The sequence below is a fragment of the Ambystoma mexicanum genome, chromosome 12, assembly GCF_040938575.1.
Source record: "Ambystoma mexicanum isolate Mex_15411 chromosome 12, UKY_AmexF1_1, whole genome shotgun sequence".
NCBI classification, from domain to species: Eukaryota; Metazoa; Chordata; class Amphibia; order Caudata; family Ambystomatidae; genus Ambystoma; species Ambystoma mexicanum.
Window position 1 is genome coordinate 1,220,689,375 of NC_090936.1, and position 16,337 is coordinate 1,220,705,711.

Consider the following 16,337-nt stretch of genomic DNA (forward strand, 5'->3'; position numbering starts at 1 on the left):
TTGCTGTAAACCATGGCCTATGATTTCAGTCCTGTATTCATATAGTGCTGTCTTATCTATGTAATATATTGTGTACATGTTTTGCTTAGTGCTTTCATACTGGTTCACCAGTGAAAAGTTGAGCGCGACAAATAAACACTATTAATATACAACTGAAACGTAGCTGGGTGCCTTTTCTGCAAAGCAGTTGCATTGGCGACTGTTTTAGGTGCGAGGTGGAGGCATGTGAAAACCATGACTACATATGGGCCATACTTGTTGCCATGATAATCAAGTAACCATAGTCTAGTTGCAGAAGCTCATTGGACTTCAAAATAAATGCCACCATTTTAATGGGGACCTGCAGGAAAGGCGCCTTAGTTAAGGGATTTCAAAATGGCTGCAACAGCACTGGGCATCCTAAAGTATTACTAGCAGCTACCACTACCCAACGGGGCAGATAAGGAGCCTCCTGCTCAGCAGACATGGGGAACCTTTGGGGACATCCATTCACCAAATGCAGGTTAATTCCGTATTAACTGTGCCATAGAGTTGCGCGTTCTTCAGAAATCACTCAAACAGTAAATTAAACTAGATCTTTCTAAAAATCAACCACAAGAAAATGGTTTTCTTTTCTTAATCTTCTTTTCAAATAATTGATGGTTGGCTCACATTAAAACAGCGAACTCTTTAGGACATGCAGGACCCGAACCAGTCACACAGGTCAATGGCACCCTCACCAAACTCAATATTTACAGGACACAAAACGCACACGTGAGGTTTCAGAGTTGGCGTTCTGTAGCATGTGGAAACCGACATGCATGGTTACTTGTATGCAGTCTTGCAGCTTGACCGTTTTACCGCAGACAGATAATGGTGGAGGCCAATGTACTTATCTGTGCCTCTGCCTTTCTCTCCTGTGTACTATAGCGTGCGACATGCATTCGATTCATCATGTATGGTGCGAACAGCACACACAGGGAAATTCGCAACGTTCCCTTCCGTTTGAAGTGCTGGCTTTTGCAGTGCAGATAAACAGAAGTCCATAAAAGCATGTGTTGGTAGCAGAGAATGTTCCCCCGAGCAAACCATGGCTCCTCACACAGAAAGAGAGGTGAGCGCACGTTAGTAAACACCTATGTGCACTAGAGGAAGATGGCAAAACGCTGACAGAAAAACAGGTTGGGTCGGCTGCTTTGCAGGGTTGCCTTTCAGCCTTTATGCTCTCTGCGCGGACTCCATTGCAAATTGAAGCTCATTTGATGGAAACCTGCTCAAGTGACATGTGCTGCTATTAGGCACTGCGCTAGTAGGGTAAAAGGGCTTGAAGCAACCCTGTGACCGGTCAGTGTATGGCACAGGAGCACGCGATGCGCGGATCCCACGCCCAAGATGACAGCCACCAGCTGCTCATCATAGAATAGCCGAGTGGACATCGATGAATTGGTCCCTGCGCCGAGACAGCGGCGGGGCGGGGCATTCGTATCGGGACCTTCTCTGCGATGGGGTGCATTGGGAATTCTGCCCCTTGACTCTGGCGTGGGCAGGGTGGGGACGCGAGCAGCCACACAGTAGGTGTGCAAACACATATCTGTTTGCAACTTTAGCAGAAACGGGCAGGTTGGAGGCAAGTAGTGCTTTTTAGGATGGAGGCGTTTATACAAGTAACTTCCGAAGCAGTCAGTTAAGTGGTAAGGAAACGTGATTGGCCCCGTCTTTGGACAGGCATTTTGCAATGCACTACGTCAACATTGGGCAATGGGGTAAACTCATAAAGGAAGCTTTTGGTTATGGTGAAGGCGAGCTGCCAAACTGTAGGCAGAGTCGGCACCGGTAGCAGCTGTGCTCAGCTGCGCCCAATACCCTTCTGTGAGCCCAATACCCCAATACAGTTCAAAGTGAAAGTGCAGCGCAAACCTCCCTTTGGAGGGAAACGGATCTCAAAAGGCACCGCCAGGGCGTGAAGGTGCAATACATTGAGAAAGCAGCCCGCGGGGAGGGCAACGGCACACATCTCTTTCTTACTTGCCAAGAAGCAATTCTCACTACCCAGTGGCTGCGACGAGTGCAAATGTTGAGATGTCTCGGTGGCTTGATGCGCACCCCCCCAGCCTCCAATCAGGCTTACGGCACCACTGAAATCTGACGGGCAACACATTAAACCCCACCAGGGCTCCTGCTAGGAAAACCAAACGATGGGGGTTCGAGGGTGAATCCCAGACACCGAGTGGAAAAAGCTGCAGCATCTGCCCGCTACTGCCGGAAGGCCACGACTATATGCGGCACACACTTGTGTCCATGCTTACCAGGTAAGCCCAGCATTATTGTGCACTCTCAGTAGACTGCTAAACCAATTGACTCCACAGGTACAGAATCACACTGCGCTGAACAAGCTCGAATTTAAATGAAGGTGCATCCGCGTCAGACCCTGTGGGGATGTACGGACATGCCAACAGGCTGCTCAATAGAGATCATTAATACTTATGTCGACCCTCACCCAACGCGCGAGTGGGATCAACAGAAATGGAAGAAGAACGTGAAGTCGAAACAAGTGTCGACTGTTCCTTTCTGATTAAAATTCTGTTTTTTCTGATAAATTCGAATTTGTTCAGCGGTGTGGTTGTGTACCTGTTGAATCAATGGTTATTTAGGACAGTTGGGGCATAGGGCCCTCCACTGCACGACTGCTCGTCCGCAGCAGAGCCAGTGCATCCAACTGGTGTATGAATATTTTCCCTAATTCATTGGCGTGCGCAGCTGGTTCTAGCCATTGGCTGGTGTTAATGGACTCTTGGCGAGTAGAAACATGGGGTGCTGTATGTACGTTTGGAATGAAGGCGATGAGTGACAGCATTATTACCCTTGAGCCCACTATGGAAACACTTGCGATTGGCACTGCGGCCACCCCCATTTTTCTGATGCAAAACCAATTAGTCATGAGTGCAAGATCTTCACATGCAGTTTTCAGAGACTTCCTGCAGATGATGTTGCAAACAAGGAGGTATTACCAACTTTACAATAATACAGTTCAACATGTTTTTATACAGAAAGGGGCAAAATACCGAGGGAAGCCATGCAGGTTTAAATGTTAATAAAAAGGCTTGAGCCCATCAGAACTAAGAAGTGCAACGGGCAGGTCTTGTTATTGAGAAAGGAAGAAAACACTTTCCTTCTGCAGCCTTTGAATATTCACTAAAGTTAGCTCAGGGCGTTCAGTGCCCGCTACCGAGATCTATCCATCAACAGTTGACCCCTTTGAGACACCTTTTGTTGAAGGAAATGAGTACCATTGGCCACGGGGGTTATTAAAGCATTGATTACTCTACTAAGACAATATAATTTGGAGTTTGCTAATACATTATTAAGTCAGATGACAAATTCGTGAACAGGTGACAAAATAAACAAGCTTTTAAAAACATGGATTATAAAGTATTTAGATGGTGGACAGGCAGTCTGCACAACAGACCTTTACAGAATTAGGAGCCATCGTATATAGGTAGACCACAAAGATAAAAGGTATCTGAGAATATTATTTTCATCCCAAGGTAAGGCTTGTTTATTTAGTCCTAGAAAGCGCACAGAAGCAGGCCTGCCTCACCTCCCTTTCTTAGGGGCGCACTGGGTCCCCTTCTAGGCATGACATCATGTGTGCACATTCATTGCATGCATTTCATGTTCTATATCATTGAATATTAGGCATCAACTTACTAGGAATGGTTGTGACAACCTCTCCAACCTGTAGTCTGTACAGAATGGTCGTCTTCCCGGCACCATCAAGACCCAAAATCAAAATTCTCATCTCCCGGGTTCCAAACAGGCTGGAGAAGATGCTTGAAAAAAAGCCACCTGAGGAAAAATGGAGCATATAACAGAATGATCACCACTTGGAAGATAGAAAAAAACGTGCAAAACGGACGTATCTTGAAGGGGACGTGAAGCGGACCATCACTACTCAGGAATGGGGACTTCATAACATTAATTAAATTAGAAGCAATTCAGAGACCTCCAAACTTAAACCCCTACCTGGATAATAGGATTGATGAGAAGAGGACCGCTTGTTTGGTTTTACATCTACGAAACCCTGCAGCACCACCTCAAGTCATACCAAAAATTCTCAAAGAGGGTAGAAGAAAGGAGAAAAATCAAGGCAAAACTGTTTCTGAAGCCTTCCAGATCCACCAATCCAAAATGCTGAAGGCAACCCAGTACCACACCTTCAAAGACTGCTCTCCTGAAACACCCACCCGAGCGAAGCTTCTTTGACTAGCCACCATGCTCCAGACAGAAAGAGTATCCCAAAAAGAATAGTCACAGCGCCCCTTTCCATCCAACCAGTCGATTGGACACAAGGCCCTCCTTTTATTACCCCATCACCACAAGTCAACCGGCAACAGCAGTAACCAACCCAGAGGACAGGATGAGAAGGAACCTACCCTGCCTTTTCAGCCGGGAAAGCCACAGAAAGCAGAAGCAACATACAGCCCATCCACACTCCAGACCCCAAGACCCACAAGGAAAAAGTCAGAACCAGACGCCTTTTGAGCAACACTTAATCGCCAGACACACCTCTGACAAAATCGACAGGTATTCACAAAAGCATTCTGCCCGGTCAAATGTGCAAATCGTACCAATAGAACAGGGACAACACTAGCCCACAGAGATTTATTTCAAGACGCAAAGACTACTACCAACAACATAGCTCCTCAACCTCCAAGACCTCATCACTAAGCTTCCGTGCAATCTACAGATCATCGTGCTACAGCCCAATCTATGCTGACAAACCTGCAGACGCAGTCACAAACATACACGTGGATTTCCAATACCGCACATGCACATAGTTAGGATGGCTCAATCCTGCTCCCAGTTCATAGCTAAGAAAAATTCAAACGCAGCATTCACTTCTATAATAGCACCTAAAGGTGGCTACCAGCATTAGTGATTACAATGGGGGGCATTCACGAATACACTAAACCTCAAGCCATTTTAACATACACTTATTGGGCAAGCGAGGACCAATTATACTTTCATCTTTAAAGGCCTATACATAATTTATTTGATCAATTCCCTGGTTATGTGATGCATTCGAAGTCTGGCAATTCACCTTTATGTAAAAATGAAAATTAGTATTTAAATGCTGGATTAACATTCCATTTATATTGAAATCATTTTATGTCTCATTAACACTTGAAATGCATGTTGAGGCAAGTTAGACAGAGCAACATTACTTGTGTATGTGTATACCAATGTCTCTATGCATCAACGTATTATGTTTTAATTTTCTATTTCATGAATAAACTTCGGAGTGTTCAAGAAATTCAAGTCCGTTTCATCAATATTATGTATTGCTTCATTAATCTAGCTTAGAGGGATTTCTACAAGAGAACTACATTACTTTTGTCGGCGGGGACATCGACTGCTGCGGTTTTCTACCATTGTGTACTTTTAATAATAATAATAATTTGGCATTTATATAAGCGCTACGAACCCACAGGTATCTGAGCGCTGCTTATTATTACCCACGGTGTGTGGTGCTCATTTATCGACCTCGGAAGGATGAAAGGCTGAGTTTGGCCCCGCCGGGATTCGAACCTGCGTTAGAAGGCTCTGCACGGATGTCAAAGCGAGCGCTCTACTCGCTGTGCCCCTTGGCCGGCTTTTCAATACCAAGGGTATGGTGCCCAAGTAGGAGGCCCTTGCTGCGGCTAGACAGCAAACAGATTAGATTCGGAGGCAGCGAATTCCAATTACCCAGTCCATGCTTCAGTCCAACATTCCAGTGGATCCACAAATTACAAGACCAGATCCATCACAACTGCATGAACTCCGCTCTGGACAACATAGCACAACATAGCACAAACAGAACTTGCCAAATGGTTCATTAAAAACTAATCCACATGGAAAAAGAAAAAAAACATCCTCCGAGCAGACAGGCGTACCTGCCACCAGCAGCTATATTTATGCAACCAAGGAAACACCACGCAGACAACCAAAAGGGAACGTTTACGATCATCCAAGAATTGAAAGACCCAGCAGCACAACCCTAACCCCAACTTAAGAACTCTTGTGGCCAAATTACAGAGCATTTCCCACTAAAGAAGCTACAAAGCCAAGAGAACCTGGACAGTAAAGGAACACGACCAAGGAACCAACACTTACTGCACCAAGCACAACTTTTCCTCACATTGTCCCACCCCTTCTCCATACAAGGCATTCCCTTTACTATCAACTTATGCAACCCAGTGGGATCCCAAAAGACTCATGCCACCTCAACTTACACACAATGATCATGAAACAGCAAGAGTTTCTTCTCCTTCCTCAATGGCTGGATTATGACTGCATGTGTACCACCCTCTCTGAAGTCAGCTTTTGGCAGGCGACCTCTCCAAAAACCCACACCCGACCCAAACGACCCGGCAAACTACTTCCCCATCCCAAATATACCTTGCATTGCAAAAGGCCTGCAAAAACTCCTACTGCACGCGCCAGGACTTTGTAGAAACAAAGTACCTACTTCACGAGGCCCACCATGGTTTTAGGTTGAGAGGTACAGAGCCGGGCCTCTGCTCGATCACGCTTAAGAACAACGAGTACAACAACCCAGAGTGTCTCCTCCTACAGGCCATCTCAGATGTGTTTGACACCATCAGCCCTAAAATTCTTCCAAGGAGATATTGGAATAAAAAGGAACTGTGGTGTGCTGAATCAGCCTACAGACTCCTTCCATGCCCACTAGCCTGGGGTGAGGTCCAAAGATCCACCCTTTCACCTCTCATGTTCAAATCATCCATGTCTCCAGTACTGGACATCAACCTGGCTCGCCTCACCTGCTACAATTACGCAGATAATATACAAACTAAATAACCGCCTATGAACAGTCTCACTGGACATAAAAATATGCGTGTCACAGGTGGATGGTTAAATGACCAACAGACTAAATCTTAATCACACCAAAACATAACTCATGTTCTGCAGTGCGGCTGCTTCAAACACCACATCAATTCCTTTGCCAGACGAGATGAGCCCATGCCCTGTGCCATCATCCTCAGTAAAGAAACTCTGAACCACAATGGACAGCACCCTCACACTTGGACCACATTTGAGAGCCAGTGCCAGAAGCGTTTTCCCCACTTTGCACTACACAATGTAAAAGTCTGGATCTGTCTTTTACCCACAGGACCATGGCTCAGATGCCACTAGTTCAGTCAAGATTGGACTACTCAAACAGCCTCTATTTCGGCCTATGGGAATGCCTTATGGAAAAACTTCAGGGTGTCCAAAATGCAGCAGCCAGACTACCCTTTATGACGAAGTGGTTTGAATACATCAGCCCGGCGCAGCACACCCCATTGGCTCCCAGTTAAGGATACATTTCAAAACCCTCTGCATTTACCATGGATATGGCCAGGTTGCCTAAATACGAAAGCTCCCGTGCTGCACACCACTGAAGACCATAAAGGTCCAGTAGCACTGCTTTAGTACCAGTTCCTAGCTTCAGCAGAAAAGGGCCGAGAGGAGTCTCTTTCTCGCTACCAAACTCTGGAACTCACTTCCTAAGCTACTCTGCATGGAAGCAGACCACCGAACTTCCAGGAAACTGCTCCAGACGTGGCTCTTCATCCAACTGCTATAATCATTGATCCAAAGCTGAGCAACAAATCTACTATAGATCACATCGAGACAGACCACAGCTTGTGTAACTTTGTCTGAAAGCATATCCCCTATCCATAAACTTCAAACTGACCTACAACCGCTGCAAGAAAAGAAGGACCCCACCTTGTGTCAGAAGAAGTTTTTTTCCTAGGCCCTCACTACATTTGTCCACATTTTCCTGTCACCCCAGTACCCTCACAGCTAAAATAGTAAGTTTTCCTACACACCCGTGCTCCTATTAACACTTAAACTGCATCCTTTGCAGCTCTCCAACCCCGAGGCGCCATTTATGGATAACCCACCCAGTGTCCTTCGTTCCCCTGAACACAGGGAATCCCTAACTCCACACAGGTAACTAGTGCTTCTGCATCTGCCTCTCCCCACCTACAGCCCACCCCGTCTTTCACAGAGCCACGTGCGACAATGCCATCATCATTGACAGAAGGGTGCTTTACGAGCCCACTTATCCTAAGAATGGGTCCTTAAGGTCCGAGTTTCTGCTCAGCAGATTTCCCAAAAACGTGGGCAAAAGTTTTTCTATAAATATGATCAAAGTCTTCATTAACAGGTGCTAATTTCCCCCCTTTATGTTGATAAAACCGTAGAAAGATCATACGAGACCCTAGGAAAATGTGAATGATTATGCATTTTACCCAAAATGTAATCACTAAAATCTCCATAAATGAATACAAACTATTACAAATCTAGTTAAGGGACTTATAAAGTGCCTGCCTGCCCACAACAGTACTGCGGCACTTAATCATACTGGATGCACAAGATCTTGTCCTGCCTAAGGAGAAGTGGGTTCTTGTGGCTCTGGCCAACTGGACCGTTAAGGCCTTCATGAAAAAGGTAATCTTTCGGGAACTTTCTGACAATGGGGTGGATGGAAAGGGACTTGAGGGCGTCAGGAGTGAGCTGTGCGCTCTGATGGTTCTGCCTCCATGCTTCTTGAGCATTAGTCTTCAGTCTGAAACCTCCTCCAATGCTCTTGCTCTGCAGTGTGAAGTCAAGTGCGCCCAGTTCTGGAGGTATTCTGATGCAGTGGCTACAGAACAGCAGGCTGGAAAATGATGCTGTGCGAACTTTGCATTGCTTATACGACCTTGCATTCTGCTCTCCGTTTACATTGGTCCCAAAAAGTTACCAAACTATATTTGAAAAGGCGTTGGGTCTAAAAACGACAGAAAACCATTTGAATATGTCACTACTAGACAAAGAATTAAGACGATACATCTGAATCAATGCAAGAGTTAACCCTGCTTCAAAACCCACAATATGCCCAGAATCAAGCAGGTGTTAATCCTTGAAAACCCTTCAAAATCGATAAAACGTTCCATTATCCGTAGGTGATGACATAGTACATGAGGTAGGACCCTCCAAAATCTTGACAACCATCAGAACATGTAAATTGAGAAGACCTTCGTCCAAAATTAATTATGTCGGATGATTGAGTCCAGAGTGGGAAAAGCTTGTATCATGAATGTAGTACACGGATAACAAGGTGGTGCTTGATCTGTCTCCAGTTAGCCCCTGAAAGCAACTCAATGAAACATCAGCAATTACCTGAGCCAAACATATTTATGCAACAGTGAACAGGACTAAAGATATTGTATGGAGTGATTACGCTATAATGGATTGTATGGGCCCTTACACATTGTCCATGTGTCTTCTTCATTAAAATGACTGTGCAGGTTCCAAGTGGTGGGGCTTGGAAAGGAGACTAAAGCAAAGCCTACCTACAGTGGTTTGGTGGGTTTTATCAGACACTTGCTACTGGACCTCTAGGATATCCCCTGAATCACAGTACTGTGGTGCATAAACAAGGGGGGGTGGAGGGGATGGTGGACAATAGATCTTTGGGCTGTTGCAAAGAAATGTGGTCCAACTAAACAGGCACATACTGACAGGAATGGACAAAGATTTTGCCACTCCTGAAAATAAATCTGCCCAAATCCTTGTCGGATGCCAATCGGACAACCATAGGTATTAAAGAATGAGCAAAATAAAAGGACAATCTTAGCCGGAATAAGAATGTACACACATTTAGATTTAAAGCCTGGTTATGGTAATGCGTTATTGTCAAAATGTACTTTTCCTTTTTGCCAAAAAGTGAAGCTGCATCAATAAAGTCCATATTTTAAAATGTCTACCCTTGCAATCCCAGGGTTGGCACAACAGTCTAGAAGATAACTGCTTCAGGGTGTAGAATTGGGGTGATATAGAAGAAACCGTGTAAATGCCCTTACATCTTGTTGAATTTATAGGCAGCCTATATGTAAAAGAATAATATAGGGCAATGATGCAAAGCCAGGGGTCGAGTTTAGGAACTGTTCACCAGGAGCAAAAAGTAGCTCCTGGGAATCAGGCATAATCAGTTAGGCAGAAGTTACCTGTGGGGAACCAGGAGATAATACATAGCGCACAGCAGATGCAAGATGCAAACAAACTTGTTGTCCATTTTATATTATCCAATATGCTCTAAATGTCCCTTAAGCGATTCTTCTTGATATATATTCCCAAACATACAAAGTTAATATCCCATAGCTAGGTTTGTATGGCACCACTTGCCAAAGACTCTAAGGTAGGTCCTGGTAGTTGTTGGTGTAAAGCTAACCAGGCTCCCCTTGGCTAAAACTAGAAGCTAAATAGCTCCAAGCTTCTGGCAATTCCAAAGCCTTCAAAGCGCTTGGGAGCGTTTACTGAGGAGAACAAATTGGGTCCTTTCCCAGACAGCTCGCTACAGAAAATGACTGCTTTAGGATACATTTCTTTTGTGTTAACCACTACCCCCCCTTTCCCATCAGACTATTAGCTTATTTAACAAAATAATAAAAATAAGTGTATAAATGCTGAGCACTAAAAAGGAATAAATTGGTCTGATCATTTCATTAATGTACATTTTGGTTTTCATCTGCTATTGTGTTACTTATAGTTAACATTTTCTTAACATGTTCGTTTAACTAAAAGTTAATGTATTGCCATACAAAAAATGTACACATTAAAATTGGGATACGTCATGACACGAGGATAAATGACGCCTCTTGCGAAATTATAATTGAGCACTATAAAAACAGGTTGGCATCACTCCCTAAAGCCAGATCCTGTAATTATTTACATGGGACGCTCCCCTGCCAGAGTCTGACCGGTCCCTGTAGAGACAGGACGAATATAGGAGTCGGGTCAAGTGAGCAAACAAGGGGACCTCCCCACAAAGTAAAAGGCTCGCAGCCTTGAGTCAAATCCTCCCCCCAGTAGGAGGGAAAGAGATCCTACAGTCAGGGCCGGTAGCACACGGGCATGAGCGCCCATCCCAAGCGAGGGCCACAGCCGCCCTCGGGTCAGGGGGGCGGGGGGGGAGCCGAGTGGGTGCATGAAAGCCAGGGCAAATGTGCACGTAAAATGAGGGGCGAGAGAGGGGGTGGAGCCAGGGCCCCCAGAGGGAGGACAGGTGGACAAGCCAACAAGAATGGTGTTCAGGGATCAGAAGTCAGGGGGTGTGGGGTGACCCGGATCACAGGGCACAGCTCCTCTAGAGCACAGGTAGGTGCCCACCCCCACCCCAGAGCGCCCCCTGTGGCAAAGCTGCCCCCCTGCTAGGAGGATAAAGGGGGCGGCCTGGGGAAGAGGCGGGTGATGGGGGGCGCCCCTGCTGTTGACAGAAGCCTGGACTCGTCTCCAAGAGGCCGATCTGGCTGCAGCCAATGACTTGCAGGGGCCCCATTGAGGTCAATGGAGGGGCCCAATAATGTGTAACTAGGGTCCCAAGGGCCAGTCCCACGAGCATCCCCCGCTTCACCCTGAACTCGTGGCGGGGGCCACGGAGGCCTGGACAGGCCCCACGAGGAGCCCATTCAAGAACATGAAGTTTAATAACTATTTCGACGCGGGTCCCATTGAAGTCTACGGCGGGGTGCAGTCAATTCCAGAGGGGGCCATTGAAGTCAATGGAGTAAGAGGGGGGGGGGCTCCGTTTCTTTCGCGGGTTGATGACTCCACTGAAGTGAATGCTATTTCGGGGGGGGGGGGGGGGGGGGGGGCTCCCTGAGGGGGCGAGACCGTGTCAGCCTTCCCTCCTCCTGTCTCTGAGGGTCCTCAGTCTCACCCATGGTGCCACCTCCGCCGGTGTCGCCCCTTTCGCTGTCCTCCGCAGCCGGACCACCGCTCCCCGGCAGCCCCTGAAACGTCCCCCGCAGCCACCCCAGCTGTCCCGAACCCGGAAGCGCCTAGTAACTCCTCCACGTCAGACAACGGCGATGGACACAGAAAGAGGACTGCGCGTCACAGGCGTGCCGAGGGCAAGGCGGCGGCCATCTTGGAAGGGAGAGGACTGCGCGCCACGGGCGAGACGAGGGCAAGGCGGCGGCCATCTTGGAAGGGAGAGTCTGCCTAGACGGAATGTGCCAGACTGCCCAGTGTACTGTAGGGAGAGAGAAATGCTGACACAATTATGCCAGTCCTCCAAGGTATTGGCAATGTTTCGCAAAACTAAAAGGCAACCCTACACACCAGATGCAGCAAAGCCCATTTAAGGGCCAGAAAATGCGAGATGTATAGTAAAAGTGGGACATTTATTCTCTCACGGCCTACACCGTGCCCGTGATGTTGATGAAGATGCTGAAACCTATCTCACATCTAGTGTACCCAAAAAAGTGGGGAAAAGGAAAAGAATATGATGTTTCCTTAGATGCCAACGTTATCCCTTCCATTTGGGTACATCTAGGCCAGTCCTGCTTTTAACAGTTTATTCTGCAACTTGTATCCCTGGAGTTATTTAATAGCAGACATGCCAACATTCTGAGTTCAAAGACTTTTATTGAATTTTTGCAGCACTGAGAAATGCACTAAGGGAACACTTCATACCCCTTGCAAATATGGATTACGAAAGATTCATCATGTGCAATGCCAAGAAAAGGGACGATGAAACTCTGGACACTTTCCATAGTTGGCTGCAGCCTTTCTCAACCACTTGTGCGTGGGACAATGAAGAGGGTATTGCTACTTAGATCAGTACCGTTTTGACTATTGTGACCACCTGCACTTCTCATGCATGCTCAATATTTTTACTGTTACGGCTTCCTTCTGTACCACACTGAGAGATAAATCACTCTCATTGCACGGAGCAGACGCCCCGTTTTTAAACTACAATACCCAGCTTTCCCGCTCTCACTTTAAGGAAACGTCAGGCGCTTCATCGCTGGTGCTTCCGGTGACAAGCCGATCTTCGCCTGTCCGTGCCTGGTTGCGATGGCAAGACGCTGCTCTCCATACTGCTGTTATAAACCAGGTGCTGGTAAGTGCCTTTGCGCATATATTCTAGGTAGAGCTAAGCCCGAAAGTTAATTAGAATATTGTGGTCCTATTTACTCTTGATTGCCTGCTTATACTTCTCCTTAGGATGGGCTGCCTTGATAATATCAACCTTTTACCCGCTGCCCAGAAAGCCTGCCAACGAGCTATTATTGACAAATATCTTTGCATGAGACTGGACCCTTACCCAGTGCTTAGCTAGAACAACCTCTCCCTGCATCTGATACTACTTCTTTCGATGTCTCTTCTGACATTACTGCCTTAACCAAGTCAGCCAATTTAGTCAAGATTACACCTCTAACTGACCAGCTCCTGTCGTGACTTCCTCTCACCCTGTTATTTGCACAGATGTCCCACAGAACGTGGAAGAAGATGCTGAATGCTCCTCTAACCCTCGGTGCTCCACACACATGTTAGATCAGTCTGAGGGAAATAGCCTCCCATCTCCTGACGCAATGGATTTAATTCAAATAACTCACTTATGTTGCCTATGTCAAAAATACACCGAAATGTGCCACTCCCTCCCTTCCCAAATATGCAACAAACATACATGACTACATTGTAGAGCTCGATCTAGATATATTATGTCTTACTGAGACCTGGACATCAGAAACACATGGTCCATTGGTTGCCCTGTCTATGCCTGAAGGCTATACTAGTGTTTGCATAAATCGCCCCATCGGTCATGGGGGTGATGTCGCGATTATTGCAAAAAAACAGCTAGGTCTGTTTCAAGTACCCTATACGTGCAATGATTGTGATAAGAGGGTCACAAAAGCCAAAAAGCCCTCTAACTCGTATTTGTAAAAAAAAGACAACACAGAGTGATTGTGGTATGCCAAATGCAAGGTTATCAGTTTATTGCAATATATTGGAGAAAAAATCAAGATTAAAAGCCAAGCTCTCACTCCAGAATTCTCCAATGTTTGAACAGACAACAGGAGTTTTATATAGTAAAAATGAGTCATTGTGATGTCACAGTTATGAAAACCTATCATTCCTGGTAATTGGCTCTCTCTACTAAGCTACATATGGAACCTATATGTGCACAACTAGGGATCGGACATTTGTTATCTAAAATCCCACCCATGGGCCATCCCCTAAGAAGTGCTACCTCATCATATCTGGAAATTAATTGGTAGCCCCTAACTCACTTCTGCAGTGAAAAAAATAACATGTGCTTCATTGGTCAGAATGTAGTCACACTATCCATGAACTGGCTGCATGATGACATGTTTAAACATGTGAGAGAGCGAGAGGGACAAGTGCATCACCTTATTTTAATTAAATCAAATAGCCCATATTATCTCCTCTGTCATGAGTCGCCAGTCTCGAGGACATGTTTCTCGCAACGGTGATCGCCATCCTGTTCTTGACATATTTATGAATAATTATTTTTGTGAGTCATCCTGCTCTTACCCCACTAAGATTTCATTGCTGCATTTAGTTTTTTCTTTAGCCGCTTCTTGCGTCCACCCGTCACGCCTAGCCGGTTGCAGAATACATTAATCTGCCAACTACTTCTGATTTCCTAGGATGCTCAGTTCGTCCCATGAACTTGAAATGGTTTGCCAGTCTTTGCAACTTGATTTATCTGACAGCTGACCGAACACAATAATATCCTCTTTCGCCATGTACACTTCCTGCAAAGGCTCGGCCTTGACATTCCTTTGGCTAGCCACCATATAGCCAGCTACAGCATTTGCCCTGATATGTTCAAACGTGCGCAACTGGGCTTTTCTTAAAGTTACAAAGCTGAATTCTGTGCTGGTGCAATTTTTTAAAGTGGCACATTATGTTTCGTCTGCATGACACATTTGCTCTGCATTTATTTGCTGCCTGCCGGCCTGGTGCATGCCTGGAACATAACAGTTCTACATATAGGTACACTGCAACCTCATTCCCTACCTATAGAAATGCTGCCCTACTAGTGTTGTGAGTCCCTCATCCTTGATACACGCCTACCTGTCACCTAGTCTATTCTATTTAAAAAGACACACTAATTGTGCAAGCTTATGCTTCCTCTGTCCCTACTTGTGTAGCGAAACAAACTATTCTTTGTGCCAGTTGCATTTCCAGGAGAGTTTAAAGTGCAGTTTCAAATGTGCTCTTTCTGGTTTTGTAATTCTTTGTTTACTGGGGAAGGCAGGGGGCACCTGCTCTCTAGCCAAATATTGTCCCACTACATTCCCCCCTCTGGTTGAGTCATCAACCACACCTTCATTTTTTATCATCATATTATAGCCATCCTTGGGCAGTCACACTCTGGTCACCCCCTCACGTTACTTCCCTGTGCTATGTATTCTGCTGCACTGCATGTCATAAGCCAGTACTCGCAATTGTCATCACATTTCATCCAGTGCTCATTGCAGTTATGGGTATCTTTTGGGCATGTAAACAATGCTCCATGTTGTCTAACTGGCGGCCCCAATGGGTACATTGGACAGTAGATTTCCTCATCAGTTTGAGTGTACTGATGTACAGTGTCAGCCATATTGACCATTACTGTCATTTGGAGTGCCTTCTTGCCAGTCCTTTACATTAGCTTATTGCTATTCTCAAGATGCAAAAAGCCATTAGGATCAGTACCAAAATTTCCAACAGAAATTTGAATGCATCTGTCAGCCATGTAGGCATCCAGGAGAATAGATAACTGAACCAGCTATCATCGCCAATGTCATCTACTTCCTCCTCTATTTTATCATGCAGCTCCTTCAAGGAGTGTATGGCCTCTGTCAAGGTCCCATTCTCCTCATAATTTGCAGGTACATATGCCACCCCAGTTGGGGGGAAGCTGCATATAGGCTCTTCTACCACAGGCCCAGTAATGGCCCATTAGTACAGCTGTGCCAACTTTCATACCTGGCAGATCCATGATGCGTTTGCACCCTTCATTGTCACCAAGCTTTTCTGAACCCTTATTTCTAAAGCATAATGTTGGTGCTTGCAGTTTGGCTATGGCTAGTGGTCCTGCTTCATCTTCTACCCATGTTAAAAATGTTGCGGTTTCTTTCCATTCCTCATGGCACACCCTGTCTGTGTTTTTATCACTTCTATTGGTGCAGTCCATATGGCCTCTGCTTTGCATCCCATTATTCCATCAACCCATCCTCTTTAATACACCTTAATATTTGGTGGTCCACTACTTCAACATTTCCTCTTTTTGGACCTGATAGTATGTACTTGGGCACCTTACTTTTCATTCTTATACTCTCCATCATATGTGCTTGATTTACATAGTTGTCTACGTATGGTAATTCTGATCTTGTGACATACTTTATCATGGCCTATTGTACCTGATATTGTCCTCTGATCTGGCATACTGAGAGATGTACCAAGCACTGTGCTCAGTACTCAGGTACTTCTTGAGGTACAAATACTCGAGAAGGGATAAGTGA

General features: G+C 45.7%; 1 protein-coding gene across 1 annotated transcript in view; it reads right to left on the reverse strand.

Moving 5' to 3' along the window:
* Positions 1-11,897, reverse strand: part of ARL1 (ARF like GTPase 1) — a 101,593-nt gene extending 89,696 nt beyond the window's left edge. Inside the window, exons 1-2 of the mRNA XM_069629878.1 lie at positions 11,735-11,897; positions 3,688-3,825 (exon numbers count right to left, since the gene is read on the reverse strand). Of these exons, the coding sequence (XP_069485979.1) occupies positions 3,688-3,825; positions 11,735-11,738 (142 nt within the window). The 5' untranslated portion in view covers positions 11,739-11,897. The remainder of the gene's footprint in view (positions 1-3,687; positions 3,826-11,734) is intronic.
* Positions 11,898-16,337: the final 4,440 nt, after the last annotated feature.